This window comes from Salvelinus namaycush, chromosome 29, assembly GCF_016432855.1.
Source record: "Salvelinus namaycush isolate Seneca chromosome 29, SaNama_1.0, whole genome shotgun sequence".
Classification (NCBI taxonomy): domain Eukaryota; kingdom Metazoa; phylum Chordata; class Actinopteri; order Salmoniformes; family Salmonidae; genus Salvelinus; species Salvelinus namaycush.
Genome location: NC_052335.1, coordinates 17,064,564 through 17,088,069, shown reverse-complemented (window position 1 = coordinate 17,088,069; position 23,506 = coordinate 17,064,564). Strand labels below are relative to the sequence as shown.

General features: G+C 46.0%; 1 protein-coding gene across 1 annotated transcript in view; it reads left to right on the top strand.

Moving 5' to 3' along the window:
- The window catches only part of LOC120024352 (protein enabled homolog), a 150,943-nt gene extending 128,078 nt beyond the window's left edge, over positions 1 to 22,865 (top strand). The window contains 12 exon segments of the mRNA XM_038968576.1: positions 1,927 to 2,101; positions 2,186 to 2,393; positions 5,251 to 6,015; positions 8,046 to 8,086; positions 8,088 to 8,357; positions 9,311 to 9,468; positions 11,166 to 11,214; positions 11,515 to 11,572; positions 12,292 to 12,358; positions 19,168 to 19,246; positions 19,670 to 19,727; positions 19,961 to 22,865. Of these exon segments, the coding sequence (XP_038824504.1) occupies positions 1,927 to 2,101; positions 2,186 to 2,393; positions 5,251 to 6,015; positions 8,046 to 8,086; positions 8,088 to 8,357; positions 9,311 to 9,468; positions 11,166 to 11,214; positions 11,515 to 11,572; positions 12,292 to 12,358; positions 19,168 to 19,246; positions 19,670 to 19,727; positions 19,961 to 19,998 (1,966 nt within the window). The 3' untranslated portion in view covers positions 19,999 to 22,865.
- Positions 22,866 to 23,506: the final 641 nt, after the last annotated feature.

Sequence of the window (23,506 nt, the reverse complement as noted above, 5' to 3'; positions counted from 1 at the left end):
GCCCTTTCTCTGGCTACTCTAGCCTACAGAGTGGATTGCTGCCTGGGCCCATAACTGTTTCTAGTTGTATTACTAGCTGAAGCTTTACAGTCTTAAGTAACATTGAAATAATTTTCATGTCATTCTTAAGCTATATATGTTAATGATGGATTATTTCAAGGCTTTTTCGATCTCCATCAAAAAGAGAAGAGCGATGGTTTGCCTTCCAGTAAATCATTAGTCTTAGTTCACTAGAGCCCATGAAGTCATTCTGGGTGAATAACATGGATTGATTGAACCTGTAATCCCCTGACTTGGCACATTGAGGGTTTATTTGTGTCCGGTTTCCACTTTGACTTATCACTTCTTCTCTCAGAGCACATAGTGTAGAATAGACACACACAGTGCACTTATAGGAAAAGGGGAGCGGAAGTGCTGTTATTCATAAACGGGGGTATTGTAAGTCGTTTACACCACGTGATAGGACTTCATACTCCTCCAGGCCTGTCTTGAGCCAGGAAAGTGTTTTTATTTCCCATCATGTTCCTCTCTAAAGGGTGTGTGGAGACTTGATGTTGCCCCACCAGGGGATGCAGGGCCAGGGAAGTAGGAGGGGTTCAATGGGAAGTTGGCTGGTGACTGGTGGGGTAGAGTATTCAGGTGATGAACCTAGAGGGGGGTGTCTGGCTGTGACATCATTGCGGAACAGGTGTGTGTAGCTAGCTCCTGGCCAGATGGAGCGCGGGGGAGGTGTGACACCAGATAGCATTTGAAACTGATGACTGATGTTGATGATTCAACCTGAACAGTAGGGTGAAGGAGTGACTGAGGGAAAAGGGCTTGCAGCTTGTCCCTATACAAGTGAAGCACCACAGGTTAATTTGGTCAAGGCTTCAATTGTATTGATGTGACCCAATCCAAAATGTCCCAAATTGACAGTCATGGATAGGGGATCTGCAGTGTTATTATGACAGTCTGGGTAATATTTGTCAGCAGGCCTGGTTGAGGCTGATGAAGCCAAACAGAATAGGCGGGTACCAGTCACAGCCTCCATGGTAGTGATATGGGGAGAGCGAGAAGAAATGGCTTGGAGCTGCAGCCAACCAGCCAGAGTCACAGTGAGCTACAGCAGGCTACCCCAGGAGGCAGCCTGCCTCATCTCTTATTACAGCATGCTGCCCTCTAGTGATGAGATTTCTCGCTGCAGAAATAAGTCATTCCCAACCTGAGAAGCTCCTATCCGACCTCAGCAGACCTAGTTGGAATGAACAAGCTGATGTGTTTAGGTATTTGGTGAATGTTATGCAGTAAATGCCAGTAGAAGCTGAATAACAGACAGGTTCTGTCCTTATCACTACAGAATGGGAGGCTGTAGCCAGAAGAAGACATTGTTGTGTTTAACAACAAATGTGCAGAGCTAGCTGTGGTTGCGTAACGGTTTGTCTTGCACAGAACAGTAATTACATAATGACAACAAGCTTATATAATGATGACAAAAAGGCCTTTTCCAAGTGACAGCACTGCCTGTGGGTCTGCGTGGTGCGTTAGGCCAGCGTGTGAAACGAGGTCAGGGCCTCATCTCTTAATTGACATTTTACAGGAGCGATTAGGATTAAGTGCCTTGCTCAAGGGCACATTGATAGATTTTTCACCTAGTTGGCTCGGGGATTCGAACCAGCGACCTTTCCGTTACCTGGCCCTATGCTCTTAACCGCTAGGCTACCCCATCTTCTCCACTCCTCTTTTCTTTCTCCTCTCTGCTTTCTCCACTATCCTGTATGGTCTCTCCTTTTTCTTCTATGGTTTCCTCTCTTGACTGTATGGTCTCTCCTGTCTTAGTTCTCCTCATCGGGTGTCTCCTCGTCTGGTGTCTCCTCTCTCGTCTCTCCTCATCAACCCCTTTCTCTTCCTCTCTCTAACCTCTTCTCTCCTCTCTCCCCATGGCAGGCAGCTGCAGGAGCTTCAGAGGCAGAAGGAGATGGAGCGCGAGCGGCTGGAGCACGAGCGCCAGGAGAGGGAACGGCTGGAGCGTGAGATGCTGGAGAGGGAGCGTGAACGGGAACGTCAAGACCGTGAGCGTCAGGAGCGAGAGAGAGAGCGCGCCGAGAGGGAGAGGGAGCGCGCCGAGAGGGAGAGGGAGCGCGCCGAGAGGCAGCATGTGGAGCGCGTCGAACGAGATCGCCTGGAGCGTGAGCGTCAGGAGCAGTTGGAGAGAGAGCAGTTGGAGAGAGAGCGGTTGGAGAGAGAGCGGGCGGAGAGAGAGCAGTTGGAGAGAGAGCGGACGGAGAGAGAGTGGGAGCTGATGGAGAGCGAGAAGCAGGAGAGGGAGAGGATGGAGCGAGAGACTCACCAGGAGCAGCAGTTGGACAGAGAGCAGATGGACTGGGAGAGAGGGAGACGCATCTCCAACGCCGGTGAGCAGCCAAGCCTTTTTCCTTACCTCTTACACACTCGCCCACATGCATACACATACTTCCACACACACACATCAACACGCATATGCACACATCTGATGTCTAGGACAGGACAAGGTAGTACAGTACACACTGACGACACAGAACAAAATGACAGAATAGTCACCAACAGGTGAGTGGGCTTAGATCTCACTTCATTTAGCAGTAGTACTTCCAAAGAGTCGTCTTGGGTGTAAAATCCCAGCTTGACATTTAGCTGGAGTCTGAAGCGGAGCCTAGACGCTGACTCTACTCAGCCAACCCTGGCCGCTCATTAGTTAGTGTGACTTATAGCGAGGCTCCTCTCCCATCTCTCTCTGCCCATCTGCCTGTGTGTTGGACGGGCTCGTGGAACAGCTTGAGTGGCGCTAGGGCATAGGGGGAGTGTTTAGGTGCTTCTCTCAGCGAGCAGGCAAGAACACACACACACTGACACACACTCAGCTCTCTCTGCCTACTCCTGTTAAATGGGTCCTGTTTTGACCAGGGATGGCTTTGACTATGTGTTGGTGGATGGTAGGGGGAACCCCAGCCAGCCTGCCCGGCAAAGCATAGGCAGGTGCAGGACTCTGGTTCTGGGTTTGGTTAGGGGAGGATCAAGGATGGGAGATGGGCATTGCTGCTACATATTGGGTCAGTGGGGGAGCCAGTGTTGTCATGGTTCAGTGCCACAATCATCACATTAGCTGGGCCAGATTCTGTGTTAGTAGGAGAAAAATGAACCATCAAGGCTAACATGCTGCCTGCACTGCAGGAGCACATCAACATAACTAACATATCATGGTACAGAGTTCACTTTATTTTTCCCAGGACATTTATACAATAAATGCATAACGACCCAATTCACACAGAACATGACAAGACCAACACAAGAAACAATGTTGCATTGCATGTTGCTGTAACATTTGGGACGCTTTTGGGTTTGAGGTGTGAGTATGCACTTTTAATACGCTTCTAGTTGTCTTTCCTGCAGGAAAAACAAACATTTGCGCTGTTGGCCTAATGTACATAGCCTTGCAATAGCTTTTGGTTGGATTTCCAATTTCATTCATAGTATGTTTAGTATTCCATTGGATGTCGTCAGTGTCTAATGGATGCCATGCTGATCCTGTGTGTAACCATACCTCAACTTCTGACTGAACACTTGAGGAGAGGTCTGCTAATAGGGCATCCACAGATCCATGGACTATCTGAAATGAGCTTCCTGATGTGTCCGGCACACTGTGGCGTCTGTCTCATTTTAGCTATGCCACTCATCGCATTCAAAAGAACAAGGGATTCCTTGTGTGAATGTCAACAACTTTAATCCAGCCATTCCTACTACTGATGTGATGGTTTTAGACCGGCCCGCCCTATACTGGTCCGCTTCTTCTGTAGGCCACTCTCCTAGGGAACACACTAGGCTACACACTAGGCTACATTTAGTTAGTGTGTATGGAGGAGATGGAGTGTATGTCCATTTTGGGGTTAGTTAGGTGTGTGTGTGTTATTACTCTGGAATCACAGAGCAAAGCTGGGGCCTGCCTCTGCCCACTTACCACCCGGAGGGAGGGAGGGAGGGAGGGAGAGGAGAGGAGAGGAGAGGAGAGGAGAGGAGAGGAGAGGAGAGGAGAGGAGAGGAGAGGAGAGGAGAGGAGAGGAGAGGAGAGGAGAGGAGAGGAGAGGAGAGTTGGGGGATCGGGAAAAAGAGACAAACATTTGGGCAAGAGTAAGTCTTCTGGCTGGAGGAGTGTGTGTGTGTGGCTGCCACTGAGGGTCAGTGGAGCAGAATGAGGCCGGCACAAAGGATTAGCAGCATTGCCCCTCAGTCAACATATTGCATGAGTGGCCTCCGCTCTGGGCTAACTCTGGGGCTACGCTGGCTGGGGCCACAACAAAACAGAGCATGGATAATTCAGAGCATGCAGTCAGGCTCTGGCAGTGTGACCACCCAGCGAGACTACCTCCGCAATGGCTCACCTCACTAATTCTGTACTTTACATGAGAGATGAGAAGATACTACTGATGTGTGTGTTGATGAGAAACAGACTTTGTGATGGTATTTTTTTCTTTGTTTTGTAAGACAAGGAGCGAACTCCTTGTCATTTGAAAGAGGAGATTCTGACTTGAAATCGTTCTGATAGAAACTAGGTAATGGTGAATGCAAGTAAGGGGTGATTGATTTAAACTGGAGTCACCCAAACATATTGAAGCGTTTTATTTATTTAGTTCATTTAGATTGTACTCGAGTCTGTGCACCATTTGCTTATTGTTAGAACAATTTACAAAACATGTCCAAATTGGTGTCATGTCTCAATTGTGGTTCTTTGACTTCTAAATGTATAGAATACAACTGTTCTGCTTGCTCAGTCCTGGTATGGAGCGGCTGGATGCAGCATGGACAGAGTGAGTGACTGACCAGTGCTGTGTCTGGTGTGTGTTGATCCTGTGAGTTTCACCAGAGGCTAATAAAGTGTTTGAAGTGGGCATCACTTGATTAGGCTTCATTCAATGAGCGGCCAAGCCAAGCGCTCCCGACTGAAAGTACTATGGTCTCTGTTTTTCTGCTGCCTCTCTATCCATGTGTACACATTGACGCATTGTTTACAGAGTGTGCCTCAGGTTCTGTCTCAACTGCTAACCTTGTGTACTAATAGTAGCATCCTTTCTGTCAGACAAGTATAGAAAAAGGAGATTTAGGTCTGTGCTGGTTTTTCCTGCTTCATTTGCCCCCTTCTCTCTGTTCTTTCTGTTTTTCCCCCTTTCTCTCTCTCCTCTCCTGTGTTCTTTTCCCCCTTGTGTGGCTGCACGGTGGCTGCTTCTCTCCTGTCCTGTTCAGCGTTTGAAAGTACCCTCTACACCCCTCCGCCTCCAGAGTACTCCTCCAAGACCTCCTCTACGTCTGTGTCTCCCACCACCCCCAACTACCCTCCGCCCACCCTGTCACCCTCCTCTGCAACACCCCCCACCCCGCCTCTACGTCACTCTGCCTCCCGATTTGCCACCTCACTAGGCTCCGCCTTCCACCCAGTCTTGCCCCACTACGCCACAGTCCCCAGGCGACAGCCCGTCCCTCCCACGCCCCCCACCCCGGCCCCAGCAACCCCCTCCACCCCGGCCCCAGCAACCCCCTCCAAGTCTTTGGTGTGGTCAGCAACAAACTTCAGCCCTCTGCCCCCCTCGCCCCCAGTCATGATCAGTAGCCCCCCGGGCAAGGCAACAGGCCCTCGCCCTGTCATTGCCATCCCAGTCCCCAGCCCCTTGTCACAGAAACCCCCCTCCCCCAATGGGCCTCCTATGTTCCCTGCCCCTTCACCGGTCACCATTGGCAACAGCAGCAACCCCACCCCGCCGCCCCCTCCCACCCCGCCGCCCCCTCCACCGCTGCCCCCTCTCTCCCTGTCCCTGTCCTGCCAGCAGTCGCCTGTTGTCTCCCCCATCGCTCCCCTTGTGTCCTCTCCCTCATCCCAGCCTGCTGTTGTCCCTTCTCCTTCCACAGCTCCCCCTGCCTCTGCTGACCTCTCTGTAAACCTCTCTGAGCTGGGAGACTCCTGCTCCTCGGCTCCAGAGGCCTTTCAGCCTGCAGACCCTCTGGCCCAGCAGGGTAAGGCCTCACTTCTCTCAGCCTCGCTCTCTACCTCCACTCACCCACTAACGGGGGGCCAGGGAGTAGCGGGCCTGCCCTAACCAGCTCGGCCCAGCACTGGGTGCCAATGCTGGCTGCAGCGGTGGATAGTGTGGCTCTAGGTCTGCTAGGTGCTTGTTAATCTGTGTTGGTCAGGTGTATGTCTGGCCTCTGTCAGCATACTCTCGCCATGTATGTCCATGCTATTGCTCGTGGTCTTGAGTTGCCTGGTGAACTGGTTTGAATGGTGTCTGGGCATGGCATGGCATGTATGTGTGCAAGTGTGCACTCACAGACAGGGGGCTCTGTTGCATCTAGCTATAGATCGCTGCAGCTATGTCTGGAGGGATCAATGTCTCTTTGTTTCTCCTTTGCTTCTTGTTTTTTTTTTATCACCTCAAACTATTATTTTTCTGCAATTCACCATTGTGATGACCTTAGTATGTTACCATGACTTTTCACCCTCACTTGTCATGTCAGTGTTGTGTTCATCAAGCCTACTGGACCTGGTGACCGTAGGCTTGTATACGTGATACAAAAGGGACTGATAGATGGAGACTCATTTCTGCTCTATCCTTGTTCACTTAGGGTTCTTGTCATGACACTACTGTACGTTTCAAGGGAACGGGAGGGATGCTGGTGCGGAGGAATTAACATAGATATTAGATGTATTTTGATTAGGAAATGACTGACTGAACCCGGGGGCAGTCTTTAGAGGGATTTTCACTGTCAGAAGCTATCCAGCAGCTGGAATCAATAATATTAAGATAATTTTTTCCCTCTCATAAATAGAATAGTTAGCATACACGTCTGTCCCCTCTGCATTTGGGGATCCAAATAAATTAATAACCTCTAACAACCATGTCAAATGAGGACAAGCTTTTTATTATTCTTCCTTAACCGGCCATCACATCTGATTACCTTATTAACTTTATGAGAAATAACATTTAATTCAATAGTAGTTATCCACATTTGAAATCTTCCTGAAAACCATTGCAGTTTCAAAAGTTCAGATTTGACATAATTCAAACACTCCAGTAGCATTAATGAGACTATTTTGTAACATAATAGAGTTTTAACAAAGTACTGAGTAAAGGGTCTGAATCAGTTTATAATACATTTGCAAAAATGTCTAAAACATTTTTTTTGCTTTGTCATTATGGGGTATTGTGTGTAGATTTGAGGGAGAAACTAATCATTTTAGAGTAAGGCTGTAACGTAACAAAATGTGTGAAAAGTCAAGGGGTCTGAATACTTTCTGAATGCACTGTGTATGTAGATGATTCAGTGCGACTATTTCTCCCACTTGGACTGACCCACCCGTGTTAGTGACCTCTGCCCTCCAGTCTCCTCTCTCATTGGCTGAAAGGAAACTGGTCACACTATAGAGATCCAGTTAAATTACTATTCTAATAATTAGTATTCGAATTCCTAATTCTATAGGTCACGCCCTCATTAACAGGAGCTCAATATGGGCACGTTCCATCATGGCTTATTGATCCAATCATCTGTCTGGGTTGAGGAATCACAATGATTTTCTACAAGCTACTTGTTACAGTTAATACATCTCTGTGGTTCCATGGTTCAGGGCTGCTCTTGCAGGCATATGCCGATATTGACCTAACTAAGGCTGCTAGACTTCCTGTGTCCAATGCATTTTCTGTCTTGTTTATGTGTTGGATGTCTCCATTTGCTTCATTCAAATGGATACATTTAGGCCATTGCCACAACTCACTGATATGCATGCATGTTGTATGACAAACAGCAAGGGGATGTTGGCGACTTCATGCTGTGTCTTCACACACAAGTTTTAAAGTCTAAAGTTACCCAATAAATGGTCAAGCCTGATAATGTTAGTATTGATGCTGAATATAGTATGGGTACTTTAGGAAGCCTGAGTTTTGTGTGAGGATTAACTAAATAGGAGAGAACTCGTGACTCCTGCTCTTTCTGTGAGTCCTACATTTTGATACTGACTGTTTACTCTTCTCCCTCCTCCCCCCATACAGACACAGTGTTGACGCCGGTGCTGCCCACCCCCCCTCCCCCTCCCCCCCCTCCCTCCCGGCTCCACTGTGACCCCCACAGCCTCTGCCCAACCAGGCCCTCCTCCCCCTCCCCCCTTACCCCCCACACTCACCCCTACCAGCGGTGGGCCCCCTCCCCCACCCGGACCCCCACCTTCCCTCGGTGGCCAGGCCCACCCTCCCCCTCCACCAGCCCCTCCCCTGCCGCCCGGCCTCTTCTCCCCCTCGGAGGACCGCCCCCTGTCCGGGCTGGCCGCTGCCCTCGCTGGAGCCAAGCTGCGTAAAGTGCCAAGGGTGAGAGGCCGACACGCACAGAACAGAAACACACCCACAAGTCCTTACCCTTACACAGACACCCACTGTTTGTCTCATACCATATCCTCACAGGCTTGTAATCTTGTCCAGCACCAGTCACACTTTATATCCCCTCTATTGGAAGTAGTGCTGAGCTATTAACTAACATTTCATAGTTTTTTTGGTTATTAAATCGACTTCTGTTCAATTACTTGAATTCCATTTAATTCACTTTTTTTGGTGAGCCCAGCTCGCTGTTTCATTCACGAGAGAAATCTGAGAAATCAAGTCAAATCAAGTCAATGTACACAACGATGAGAGGGACAGAGACAGTTTGTGAAAGTATACCTTATCTACTTTGAAGAACTAGTACAATTATTTTGTCAGACAGCTCTGCAGCATACTGTAGGCTACAGTATTTAGGCTGGCTAGCTAAATAGGACGACTGAAGACAGTACAGTGTGGGGAGCACGTAACGTTAGATGGCCTGGCTGGCTGACTGCTGCTGCCTGAGTAGAGATGAAATGATGACTTTGAGGAATGAAAAATCAAATAAAAACTAAGTAATATACAAAACTCTAATATTTGATTATTTCATAGTAATTTCCCATTTTTCTATTGATGTGGACCTGTCTACCTGACTGGTCCACATTTTGGCCTTTGGAATTTCCATTAAAATGCTCAAATCATTGTAATGTCATTATTTCGTAATATAAAAATATTGAAATTATTTAAAAAATAATCTAACAATAACCGAACCAACCTCAAAACACGAATTACTCAGCACTAATTGGGAGCTGCCACTCACTTCAGATACATTTAAATCATGTAGCCCATACTGTACTTCACGCTTTCATATGCCTCACTCCACCATACCTGACCCCCAGTTATGTGCCTCTGTAACATGGTCTACCACTACTTCTCTGACTCTGACCTTTCTCTCTATCCTTCAGAGTGATAGTGGTGGTGATGCGGCAGCTGCTCTGGCTGCAGCCATGGCTGGGGGCTTGGCTGGCGCTACAGGGGCCAAACCTGGAGGGAACGGCCCTCTGGGAGGGGCACCTGGAGGAGGGGGGTTGATGGAGGAAATGAGCGCCCTCCTGGCCAGGAGGTAAACATTTTCAGATCAAATCAAAGTTTATTTGTCACGTGCGCCGAATACAACAGGTGTAGACCTTACAGTGAAATGCTTACTTACAGGCTCTAACCAATGGTGCGAGGAAAAAAGGTGTGTGTGTGTGAGTGTAAGTAAAGAAATAAAACAACAGTAAAAAGACATTTGAAAAAAGAGTAGCAAGGCTATATACTGCCTGTTAGTCAGGCTTATTGAGGTAGTATGTACATGTAGGTATCGTTAAAGTGACTATGCATATATGATGAACAGAGAGTAGCAGAAGTGTAAAAAGAGGGGTTGGCGGGTGGTGGGACACAATGCAGATAGCCCGGTTAACCAATGTGCGGGCTCACTGGTTGGTCGGGCCAATTTAGGTAGTATGTACATGAATGTATAGTTACTGACTATGCATATAAGATAAACAGAGAGTAGCAGCAGTATAAAATAGGGGTTGGGGAGGGGGGGGCACACAATGCAAATAGTCCGGGTAACCATTTGATTACCTGTTCAGGAGTCTTATGGCTTGGGGGTAGAAACTGTTGAGAAGCCTTTTTGTCCTAGACTTGGCACTCCGGTACCGCTTGCCATGCGGTAGTAGAGAACAGTCTATGACTGGGGTGGCTGGGGTCTTAGACAATTTTTACCGCCAGGTGTAGAGGTCCTGGATGGCAGGCAGCTTTGCCCCAGTGATGTACTGGGCCGTACGCACTACCCTCTGAAGTGCCTTGCGGTCGGAGGCCGAGCAATTGCCGTACCAGGCAGTGATGCAACTGGTCAGGATGCTCTCGATGTTGCAGCTGTAGAACCTTTTGAGGATCTCAGGACCCATGCCAGATCTTTTTAGTTTCCTGAGGGGGAATAGGCTTTGTCGTGCCCTCTTCATGACTGTCTTGGTGTGTTTGGACCAATCTAGTTTGTTGATGTGGACACCAAGGAATTTGAAGCTCTCAACCTGCTCCACTACAGCCCCGTCGATGAGAATGGGGGCGTGCTCGTTCCTCCTTTTCCTGTAGTCCACAATCATCTCCTTAGTCTTGGTTAAGTTGAGGGATAGGTTGTTATTCTGGCACCACCCGGCCAGGTCTCTGACCTCCTCCCTATAGGCTGTCTCGTCATTGTCGGTGATCAGGCCTACCACTGTTGTCGTCAGCAAACTTAATGATGGTGTTGGAGTCGTGCCTGGCCATGCAGTCGTGGGTGAACAGGGAGTACAGGAGGGGACTGAGCACGCACCCCTGTGGAGATCCAGTGTTGAGGATAAGCGTGGCAGATGTGTTGCTACCTACCCTCACCACCTGTGAGGCGGCCTGTCAGGAAGTCCAGGATCCAGTTGGAGGGAGGTGTTTAGTCCCAGGATCCTTAGCTTGGTGATGAGCTTTGAGGGTACTATGGTGTTGAACGCTGAGCTGTAGTCAATGAACAGCATTCTCACATAGGTGTTCCTTTTGTCCACTACATTCACATTTGAAACATGGAGAGAGGAGGGATACAGCATGTTTGGGTGGGCTTGAGGTCCAAATGTTTCTTGTCAATATATATATTTTCATTGAGTGCCATATCATTGCAGATCATGTACAGTAGCTGTTAGTACCACGTTAGCCAAACATTATTTAAAAGTAATTTGGTGTGAGAATATTTTTTTTTGACATACAATATAACATGTTATAACTTTAATATTTTGTGGTGTTTTTCAGGAGAAGAATTGCAGAGAAGGGATCATCGCCTGAGCCGGAGCAGAGAGCTGTGAGTATGACAGATAGACAGAGGCCAGGGAAAGTTAATCTCTATATCCTGCCTGACAGTATCTATCTAGTCTACCCATCTATAATTCAGTAGCCTGGTGTTTGTATTCTGTATCCATCCCTTCTGGATGTCTTTGGAGCTTCATATGTTTCTCTTTGAGGGTCATTGGTGGCATTAAAGAGGATCAATGGATCTCCCTCAGTGGATTATTAACTAAATGCCTGGTCACATTTCTGATCATCTGAAGCTGCCTGACCTATAACTTCTGACCTTTGAACTCACTGTGCTTCTCTCCAATAGGACGACGGCGGCAGCGAGGGCACCACGACTCCTAAAGTGTCTGCCTGTAGCACACCAGGCGAGTGGGGTACAGGATACAGTACAGGACTGTAGTGGTCAGAGATACACAGGACCAGAACAGAAACATGCACCTTCCACATTCAGACCACCAGGATCCTAATCCGTGTTGGCCAGCAGTTAATGTAGTTTGGCAGATTTGTTCAGTGTAACGGCGTTCCTCTTCCTCTTCATCCGAAGAGGAGGAGCAGGGATTGAACCAAAATGCAGCGTTGTAGTTCGACATATTATTTATTTAAACAAAACCGAAAACACGACGAACACTTGAATAGAAACAAAACAAATAAACGATGTAGACAGACCTGGACACGAACTTACATATAACGTCAAGAACGCACGAACAGGAAAATAGACTACACAAAAACCGAACGAACAAACATACCGAAACAGTCCCGTGTGGCGCGACAAACACAGACACAGGAGACAACCACCCACAACAATCAATGTGAAAACACCTACCTTAATATGGCTCTCAATCAGAGGAAATGAAAACCACCTGCCTCTAATTGAGAGCCATATCAGGTCACCCTTTAAACCAACATAGAAACAGAAAACATAGACTGCCCACCCAAACTCACGTCCTGACCAACTAACACATACAAAACTAACAGAAAACAGGTCAGGAACGTGACATTCAGTCAGTATTTTTTTGTCTTCTGATGAAGTGGTTGTTATATCAGTGTAATATCTCTAATGCTTTTGTGTTTCTCTCCTCCGCAGACATGCCCAGGAAACCATGGGAGAGGACTAACACTATGAATGGTAGCAAATCCCCAGTCATTGGAAGGTAAGTACCAGCATTCCATAAATGTGCTTAGATTTCATGTACAAACGGTAATACATTTTTAGTCTCTGAGTCTAAACACATTATTGGGTCAAGCACAACTAAGTCAAAATATCCACTGCCTGTCTGAATCATTGACTGCCTCTGCATTGCCGCTCATTATCATGTAACTGGAGAGAAGGAGCACAGAGGGTAGCAGAGCATGGCTCACTGCTGGGGTCCGACCCCTGGGCTTGCTGGTTCATGGCTGGTTAATGACATGACTAAAGCACAGGGTTGCTGCTTACCACTAGGCTACCACTAGCATGGCTGTCTGTATCAAATCAAATTTTAATTGTTGCATGCGCCGAATACAACAGGTGTAGACCTTACAGTGAAATGCTTACTTATAAGCCGTTAACCAACAATGCAGTTTTAAGAAAAATTCCCCCCAAAATTAAGAAATGAAAGTAACAAATAATTAGAGAGCAGCAGTAAAATAACAATAGTGAGGCTATATACAGGGGGTACCGGTACTGAGTCAATGTGCGGGGGCACTGGTTAGTTGAGGTAATATGTACATGTAGGTAGAGTCATTAAGGTGACTATGCATAGATAATAAACAGAGCAGCAGCAGTGTGAAGGGGGGGGGGGGGCAGCAATGCAAATAATCATTGATTAGATGTTCAGGAGTCTTATGGCTTGGAGGTAGCTGTTTAGAAGCCTCTTAGACCTAGACTTGGCGCTCCACAGTACATCTTGCCATGTGGTAGCAGAGAGAACAGTCTACGACTAGGGTGGCAGGAGTACAATTTTTAGGTTCTTCCTCTGACACTGCTTGGTATAGAGGTCCTGGATGGCAGGAAGCTTGGCCCCAGTGATGTACTGGGCCGTACTCACTACCCTCTGTAGTGCCTTGTGGTTGGAGCCCGAGCAGTTGCCCTACCAGGCAGTGATGCAACCAGTCAGGATGCTCTCAATAGTGCAGCTGTAGAACCTCTTGAGGATCTGAGGACCCATGCCAAATCTTTTTAGTTTCCTGAGGGGGAATAGGCTTTGTCGTGCCCTCTTCACGACTGTCTTGGTGTGCTTGGACCATGTTAGTTTGTTAGTGATGTGGACGCCAAGGATCTTAAAGCTCTCAACCTGCTCCACAACAGCCCTGTCAATGAGAATGGGGGCGTGCTTGTTCCTCCTTTTCCTGTAGTCCACAATCATCTCCTTAGTCTTGATCACGTTGAGGGAGAGGTTGTCCTTGCACCACACGGCCAGGTCTCTGACCTCCTCCCTATAGGTGGTCTCGTCGTTGTCGGTGATCAGGCCTACCACGGTTGTCATCAGCAAACTTAATGATGGTGTTGGAGTCGTGCCTGGCCATGCAGTCATGAGTGAACAGGGACTACAGGAGGAGACTGAGCACGCACCCCTGAGGGGCCCCCGTGTTGAGGATAAGCGTGGCGAATGTGTTGTTACCTACCCTTACCAACTGGGGGCGGCCCATCAGGAAGTTCAGGATCCAGTTGCAGAGGGAGGTGTTGAGTCACAGGGTCCTAAGCTTAGTCATGAGCTTTGACGGTGTTGAACGCTGAGCTGTAGTCAATGAGTAGCATTCTCACATAAGAGTTATTTTTGTCCAGGTGTGAAAGTGCAGTGTGGAGTGCAATAGAGATTGCATCATCTGTGGATCTGTTGGGGAGGTATGCAAATTGAAGTGGGTGTAGGGTTTCTGGGATAATGGTGTTGATGTGAGCCATGACCAGACATGAGTGCTATGGGTCGGTGTCATTTAGGCAGGTTACCTTAGTGTTCTTGGGCACAGGGACTACGGTGGTCTGCTTGAAACATTTTGGTATTACAGACTGACAGGGAGAGGTTGAAGATGTCTGTGAAGACACTTGCCAGTTGGTCAGCACATGCTCGGAGTACACGTCCTGGTAATCTGTCTGGCCCTGCGGCTTTGTGAATGTTGACCTGTTTAAAGGTCTTACTCTCATCGGCTACGGCGAGCGTGATCACACAGTCATCCGGAACAGCTGATGCTCTCATACATGCTTCAGTGTTTCTTGCCTCGACGAGTGCATAGAAGTAATGTAGCTCGTCTAATAGGCTCGTGTCACTGGGTTAGCTCGCGGCTGTGCTTCCTTTTGTAGTCTGTAATGGTTTGCAAGCCCTGCCACATCCGACGAGTGTCGGCGCCAATGTAGTACTATTCAATCTTAGTCCTGTACTGACGCTTTGTCTGTTTGATGGTTCATCGGAGGGCATAGCGGGATTTCTTATCAGCTTCCGGGTTAGAGTCCCGCTCCTTGAAAGTGGCATCTCTACCCTTTAGCTCAGTGCGGATGTTGCCTGTAATCCATGGCTTCTGGTTGGAGTATGTATGTACAGTCACTGTGGGGATGATGTCATCGATGCACTTATTGATAAAGCCAGTAACTGATGTGGTGTACTCCAATGCCATCGGAAGAATCCCGGAACAAATTCCAGTCTGTGCTAGCAAAACAGTCCTGTAGCTTAGCATCTGCTTCATCTGATAACTTTTTATTGACCGAGTCACTGGTGCTTCCTGCACTATTTTTTGCTTGTAAGCAGGATTCAGTAGGATAGAATTATGGCCAGATTTGCCAAATGGAGGGTGAGGGAGAGCTTTGTACGCATCTCTGTGTGTGGAGTTATCTTTTATATATATATATATATATACACTGCTCAAAAAAATAAAGGGAACACTTAAACAACACAATGTAACTCCAAGTCAATCACACTTCTGTGAAATCAAACTGTCCACTTAGGAAGCAACACTGATTGACAATAAATTTCACATGCTGTTGTGCAAATGGAATAGACAAAAGGTGGAAATTATAGGCAATTAGCAAGACACCCCCCAAAACAGGAGTGATTCTGCAGGTGGTGACCACAGACCACTTCTCAGTTCCTATGCTTCCTGGCTGATGTTTTGGTCACTTTTGAATGCTGGCGGTGCTCTCACTCTAGTGGTAGCATGAGACGGAGTCCACAACCCACACAAGTGGCTCAGGTAGTGCAGTTCATCCAGGATGGCACATCAATGCGAACTGTGGCAAAAAGGTTTGTTGTGTCTGTCAGCGTAGTGTCCAGAGCATGGAGGCCCTACCAGGAGACAGGCCAGTACATCAGGAGACGTGGAGGAGGCCGTAGGAGGGCAACAACCCAGCAGCAGGACCGGTACCTCCGCCTTAGTGCAAGGAGGTGCACTGCCAGAGCCCTGCAAAATGACCTCCAGCAGGCCACAAATGTGCATGTGTCAGCATATGGTCTCACAAGGGGTCTGAGGATCTCATCTCGGTACCTAATGGCAGTCAGGCTACCTCTGGCGAGCACATGGAGGGCTGTGCGGCCCCACAAAGAAATGCCACCCCACACCATGACTGACCCATCGCCAAACCGGTCATGCTGGAGGATGTTGCAGGCAGCAGAACGTTCTCCACGGCGTCTCCAGACTCTGTCACGTCTGTCACATGTGCTCATGTGCTCAGTGTGAACCTGCTTTCATCTGTGAAGAGCACAGGGCGCCAGTAGCGAATTTGCCAATCTTGGTGTTCTCTGGCAAATGCCAAACGTCCTGCACGGTGTTGGGCTGTAAGCACAACCCCCAACTGTGGACGTCGGGCCCTCATACCACCCTCATGGAGTCTGTTTCTGACCGTTTGAGCAGACACATGCACATTTGTGGCCTGCTGGAGGTCATTTTGCAGGGCGCTGGCAGTGCACCTCCTTGCACAAAGGCGGAGGTAGCGGTCCTGCTGCTGGGTTGTTGCCCTCCTACGGCCTCCTCCACGTCTCCTGATGTACTGGCCTGTCTCCTGGTAGCGCCTGCATGCTCTGGACACTACGCTGACAGACACAGCAAACCTTTTTGCCACAGTTCGCATTGATGTGCCATCCTGGATGAACTGCACTACCTGAGCCACTTGTGTGGGTTGTAGACTCCGTCTCATGCTACCACTAGAGTGAGAGCACCGCCAGCATTCAAAAGTGACCAAAACATCAGCCAGGAAGCATAGGAACTGAGAAGTGGTCTGTGGTCACCACCTGCAGAATCACTCCTGTTTTGGGGGGTGTCTTGCTAATTGCCTATAATTTCCACCTTTTGTCTATTCCATTTGCACAACAGCATGTGGAATTTATTGTCAATCAGTGTTGCTTCCTAAGTGGACAGTTTGATTTCACAGAAGTGTGATTGACTTGGAGTTACATTGTGTTATTTAAGTGTTCCCTTTATTTTTTTGAGCAGTGTATATATTTTCCTCTGGTTGCACATTTAACATGCTGGTAGAAATGAGGTAAAACTGATTTAAGTGCATTAAAGTCCCCGGCCACTAGGAGCGCCGTATACAGCTCGTTGAGTATGGTCTTAGTGCCGCATCGGTTTGTAGTGGTAAATAGACCGCTACGAAGAATATAGATGAAAAGTGAGTGTTCCTGAGATGTGTCGATGAAAGCCCCAAATTCCAGGTTCTAATTCCAGGGCTCTAAATGGCGGTTTGTCGGTGAGAACGTGTTCCTGGAAATGCACCTCCAGCTTCCATGTGCAAAACAGAATGCTGACTGCCTCCACCACAAGTCCTTTTTTGTTTTAATTCGCTGAGAATGTGAGATGTTTTTTAGAACTTCCTTTAAAGTCGGTTGGTGTTGCATTTTAGCGTATTAATGCGAAAAGTTTCAGACAATTAACAGATCCCTAGAAAATTCCTATTACAATGCTTTATCATTGTAAAGTTAACTTAAAACAAAGTCAATATATCATCAATAGCAGTTGTTTTTCCATATGCCCTGACAGCTATACTCAGTGTGTTCTCTGTAGCCTGTAGATTTAGTTTGGGTTGGTTTAGGGAGGGGGGCTACAGGACAGGCCTTCTAAGAGCTGTAGTCTCTCTCTCACGGATTTGACTCACCGTGTAGAAATCTGATGGGTTCTGATCTCGTAAACAGGTATACAGGCCTGTAGAGTGATAATTCTCCCTTTTTGCTCATTTTGTGTCATTTGCTGTGATCGAAGTGGAAGTGATATTTTTGGGGGGTTGGGTTAGTGCCTTGTAATTCCCACATACTGTATCTCTGTTTTGCCAGCAAAGTAATCACCAGACTACTAATGAATTCCACATATATACATTGTTTTATTCTTGTTTTAAAATAAGCAATCTATAGGTCTGTCATGTTACGTTTCCAGTTGCTTTACAATCTTTGTTTTACTGTCCATCTCTCCTACAGTGCCTATTTTGCTAAATTCCTGTCAAAGGGAATCCCTCGAACACGTCACAGAGCCCACTACTCACATGTACACACAGACTCAACACACTCTGTGGCTGTGTGCTACTGTATAGTGAGGAAGCTAGAGGAGACATCACCCCGCCCAGTGCTGTTAATATTCACTTCCGTGCCAATTCTGTCCCAGACGCACCCAATAGATAAGGCCACACAGCCCTGCATTGGCATCCTACATTTCTCTCACATAAACTGGCCTTAGTATCTGACCTATAGAGGAGGACAGAGAGACCACGAGAGCAAATACACAAACACGCAGAAGGACAACTATTGAAAATTGTTACACTTCCCCTCTTGGCTTCCACTTCCTCTCTGACAAGCTTTTGGCTGTTCACAGAGTTAATTTCTTCACTGATTTCACACTCCGATAGTTTCCTTAGTTCCCTTGAATCATTCCTGTAGTTGTAGACCATGGTGATTACCTTGTTTGCAACAGTGTCCTGTCCCAGCTGATCCAATGGCAGAGAAGCATGGCTGTGTGTGACTGCTGAATTGTGTGTGCATGCTGTAACTACAGCGGCCTGTTTCTGAACTCTGGCTCCCAAAGTCAACTTGATTGTGTTTAAATCGGGCTAAACTACCCAATGTCAGCTGTGTGTTTCCTTCCTATTAGTTGGCGTGTGAACTCGTATGGTTGGTGTGTGTAGCATGTGTATTGGGCTGGCTTTACCTAAGGCAGGGATGGGCAACTGGCGGCCCCCCATTTAAAGGCCCTCCGATCAATTCCCTTGTTATGTCAGTCACTGATGGTCACTCAATTAGCCCATTTCAGCTAACATAATTCTTTTACATTTAATTATAGCCCCTCGTGATGAGTTCAGATTTTTTGTGGCCCCACCCCATCAAAGTGGCTCATCCCTGACCTAAGGCATTAAGCTATTCTATTTGTGATTCCAGTCATAGGACTCTACAGTTTCCAGTTAATTTACTGGTTCACTTTGCCTAAATCTAGATTCAGTTTGCTCTGAGCATAATGATGCTTGAACTAACTAAGTTCATGAAGGAGCCTCATACTGTATGTGGGCAGCCAAATTGTTAGGTACCCTGTCAAATAGGCTCAGTTGTTTACCACTAGTGTCATATCAATGCTGACAAATGGATATGAAATGGCCTGAAAATAATTGTGGTACTCTTATGCTCTAAATTGCCATATTTGTGTATCAGTTTCCAAATTCTGAATTTAAAATAATAATGTTGGTGTATAATGACAGTTTGTTTTGTGCATTTAAGTCTAACTTCCAAGGTTTCCTGTTGTGTTTTGATATCAAACCGTCAATTTGAATCAATTTGAAATCTCAGATGTCCTCCTTTGGGGTTTCAATGCACTTTCTTTCAACTTGTTTATGTTATAGTTGCACATTTTTTAAAAGAGTGATTGAAGTGTCTGAGGACTGAATGCAGAGGAGAATGATCTAGCTACAGTCCTGCACTTCGCTGTCTTGTTTTCCTCCAAGAGGGACTTCTGAAGGCCCCCTTGACAATAGCCCCAGTTTAGGTATACTACTCTAACTTTTTCTGTTTCTCGTCTACAGACCAAAATCCACACCGACTGGATCCCTAAGTGCCAACGGGGTGCCAACAGAAGGTCTCGACTATGACAGATTGAAACAGGTATTCAGAGGAGACAAGTAAAAAATGACCGACTTGCTGTTTGCTGCCAGTACACTGGAGCTGTTGTATTTTACACAGCATACTAAAGAGCCCTGAGAGGGTGTGCCCAATGACGGTGTCCTGTGCTGGGGCAATCCCGCCCTTCTCCCCTATGAATGAGCCTGTTAGATAAGTGTAGATTCTTCATATACCCTCCCTATCTGTGCACACAGCAGCAGCCTCAGTCAGAGCAGTAACACAGAGGAGTGACACTATGGGCTTACTAAAACTCATTCAGCTCTCTGGGACAGTATCGCTCATTGATGCTATGCTCACTGTTTTCCCCCATCTCACATGTCCAAAGAACCTGAAGTTTGATACAAGTTACTTGTTTTTCCACTGTTTTTTGTCTCTAATCTTCTCCTTCCAACCTTGTGTTTTCAGGACATTCTGGACGAGATGAGGAAGGAGTTATCAAAACTGAAAGAGGAACTCATTGATGGTAACTGATTGCTTGATAAACCTTATGCACATACTGCTCTGTAGTATGTGACAGGGTGTGAAACAAGTTCCTCAAAGCACAGGGCTGAGAAGAAGTCCTTACGCTTACGAGGCCTGCTGTACCTTTGTCATCAGAGAATTAGCATCAAACCATTCAAGCCGCTGCTAAGATCATATCACAGCAAAGACAGCACAAAACACAATATAACTGACATGTTGTTTGTCTGTCCACAGCCATCAGAGAGGAGCTGGGCAAGTCGAACACTGTGTAGAAGGATCTCACCTCCCTGTAAATTACACCTATTACCGGACAACTGAGACAGGTCAACTTCAGATAGGACAATATTATAAAGAAACAAACAAGGAAAAAAGTTTAAAAAGGTGGCGATGATGATGACAATAACCGAATTAATACAGCAGACAGAGTTTGTGGGCGGAGCATCGTAAGGCACACAACTGGGGACGAGGGAGTGCGGGAGGCGTGTAGCATGGAAGCACTGCTGGCGTCCATCTTGTGAAGCCTGGCCGTTGCTGCCATTTTCCCGCAGCCTCACCTGGAGGACAGGACACAGTCATGAAGAGAATTGACTGTCATTATGCAAAGATTTCTCTCTTTGTCGGTAACACAAGAAAACAAGGAAAATCAACAAATAGAAAACTAACTATATTGAACTGTATACTGTATTAACCATTGAAGTGTGAGAAGTCAGACAGCGGTCACACTAAGATTTGGAACGGTTGGTGCGCACTTGTGATTTCAAAGCAAAAAGGCACGTTTAGTGGGCGAGTGTTAAGTTTGGAGGCAGGAGGGGAGGGAAAGGGAAGTAGGACTCAGTTTCCCATAGGGCCATAGGAGGGAGCCTCTTGTTGTGAATGAGGGACTGGTGGACTTGGTATTGTCTACTGCTGCAGGACTCTGTAATGCTTGTCTTCCTCAAATACTATTTTAACCTGAATATGTACAAAAGAAGAAAAAATGATATCTACAAGTCTATCAATTGTCTGTTTTAATGTAAACCATGGCCATATCAAGTAGCTTAATCAAATAGTTTCAAGATGGTCTGTCTTTTGGTCTGTTTGGCTTAATATCCGAATATCATCATCTTCTTTTTTCTATAGAAATGATCGCTGTAACAAGCTACTGTACTGCATTTCTTCTCACTGTTTCTGTGTGTTGCAGGCTGATGAGACGGTCACAAAGGGTACATGCCTTTCTACAGTCAATCTTTGTAGCTCTTTACCAAACAACCTCTGTCAATTAGTGACGGTTAATACTGCTAAAATCACCATGACCAGATCTGGAGATGGAGCTATTTGAAATCTCTGTACTGTTATTATGAACTGAACCTTTTTTCCTCTCCCTCTCATTTTCTGTCAAATGTTTGGTGCATGTACGATGAGACTGCCAAGAAGTTGCATTATTGTCCGTCAGTTTATAAGCAATAAGTGTAGCATCTGAGTTGAATTTCCCCCACATGTTTTCTTTAAAATGTTCCTGTTCTTTTAACTCCACTCCAGCGCCCTGTTGAGGATGTGATAGTGATTCTGTACCTCCTTCTGTTCACTACTGTACATCCACCAAATAGATTCTAAACTGTTCTGAAACAAATGGGTAGAGAATAGATGAGATGGACAGACCCCCTCTGTTTATAGCCATAATGTACTTAATTTACTGAGGTACGTCATTCATTTTTCAATTCATGGTACTCATGGTATTTTGCATTTAAAAAATGCATAAGATAGTAATGAAAAAGACATGAGGGACACCCCATAAATGAGTTTGTCGGCATGACATATCCGCATCCATACTTGTGCCATTCAGTGTTTTACCTGTGCTTAATTATTTGTAGCATTTTTGTTTGCCTTTATTTCCTCTCCTATAATATGAAGTTCTGATAATGGCATACTTCTTTCGCCCTTTGATTGACTTTGTTCATATGGGAATGGCTACTTTTAATTGTAAATGTTTCCTTTTCAAAACAAAACTTTTTTGATTTCCTAAAAATCTCGATGTACAATCAACTGAGAGAAGGTCAAACTGAGGTCAACCTGAGACTAGTGTAAAACAGCGCTGTCTTCACTCCCCTTGTGAGTGTTTTGCTCAAACACAAATTATTTCATTCTCATCTCTGAATCAAAGCATTGGAAGTTTGTACAGAAGAGTGTTTACAGCATCGATTGCACTTTATAAACCCATAGAAATTCATGATACTAAGATGAACCTGCTTACAAGATGCAGCCATCGCCAATAGTGTGTCTATCACACCAAAGGTTTCAGCTACAATCTCCTCCTACACACGTCACACTCTACTGAGTCGCCTTTTGTTTTATCATTGTCAAGAGAAAGGGAGATGTCTAAATATCGAGTCCTTTGGATTGGGGAGTGAAACATTCTAATTAAGGATCATTCATATCTACATGGATAATTCTGTTTTGTGATCTTCATGGTTTGTGCCTTGTTCTGAATTTACATTTAATATGTCAAGATTTAAAAAAGACTAGTAATATTTCTAGGAACTGTCATAATCTCACACATGATCATTGTTTAGTTTTTTTGCATCCTGGTATAGTTATTTTAATGGGAGAATGAAGTTATGTTACAAAGTACAATTGAACCCAAGAAGTGGTGTATTTTCCTCATGCCATTTGTATGTTACAGAGCAGTTTGTTACATGGTTTAGGTTCTTGGCGCTTGATGATATATACATTTTGAGATTTCCCTACAGCAGTGGAGGCTGCTGAGGGGAGGACGGCTCATGTCTGAAACAGAGCGACTGGAATGGCATCAAACCATGTGTTTGGTGTATTTGATACCATTCCACCAATTCCGCTCCAGTTATTACCACAAGCCCATCCTCCCCAATTAAGGTGCCACCAACCTCCTGTGCTCTACAGTTACATTTTTGTCCCCAAAATCAGATTTTTCCATCTACTGAGGGAACCGAAGCTGGTGGACATATTAGAATATTCATGAGAAATTCTACTGAATGTCTCTGAAATGAAGTTATCAGTTTCCTTTATTCTTTTATCATTCACATTGTACCATACCGTTCTCATATTAATTAGAATTTTCTTACATGCTAACATTGTTTGAGCAAATGAAATAAAATAAAAAATGCAATACATGATTAAAAAGTAACTTTGTTTTGTGTGGTGTTCAATTGATGTAGTTTCAGTAACTCATTGTTAACTTTTTAATCTGGATATTTCTCTCCTGCTGAGGGACAAAATGTGATCCACAGGAGCTCTGAGACTGAAGAGTTACGAGCCATACATGTACTTGTGCTGCATCAGCAGTTTCTCTCACAGAGCTCTCAGCCTTTGAATATAACTTGTTTATCTGCAACAAAGAGAATGTGTGGGAGATCATACCCGTTTTACATGCAGGGCATTCATCAAATATTCAAACGCTTGAAAACAATAATTCAGCAGAAATACTGAAATTGAGCTTAGGTGAAAATCTTGGACTTGTCTTGTCTCATGGTGATTATAAGCCTTGCGTTTTACTCGTTATCTGTGTTGAATACTTTTACAGATGTTGGGTATAAAGAGGTCATTACTGTATAGGAATTTGTCATAAGACTACTTGCTATAGAACTGTCCCCTCATGAGTCAGTCACTGCCTCAGCCACTTGTTCCTTAAGTAGGTCTAGGGAATTCCCAGCAGGCCTATTCTTAGTAGCAGACCAATCACATTGTGTTACATTACCCCTTATTTCACACCCCATTAGCAGTGAATGTATCAGCGCCTCGGGTTTCGCGCTCTTCTACAGACACAGG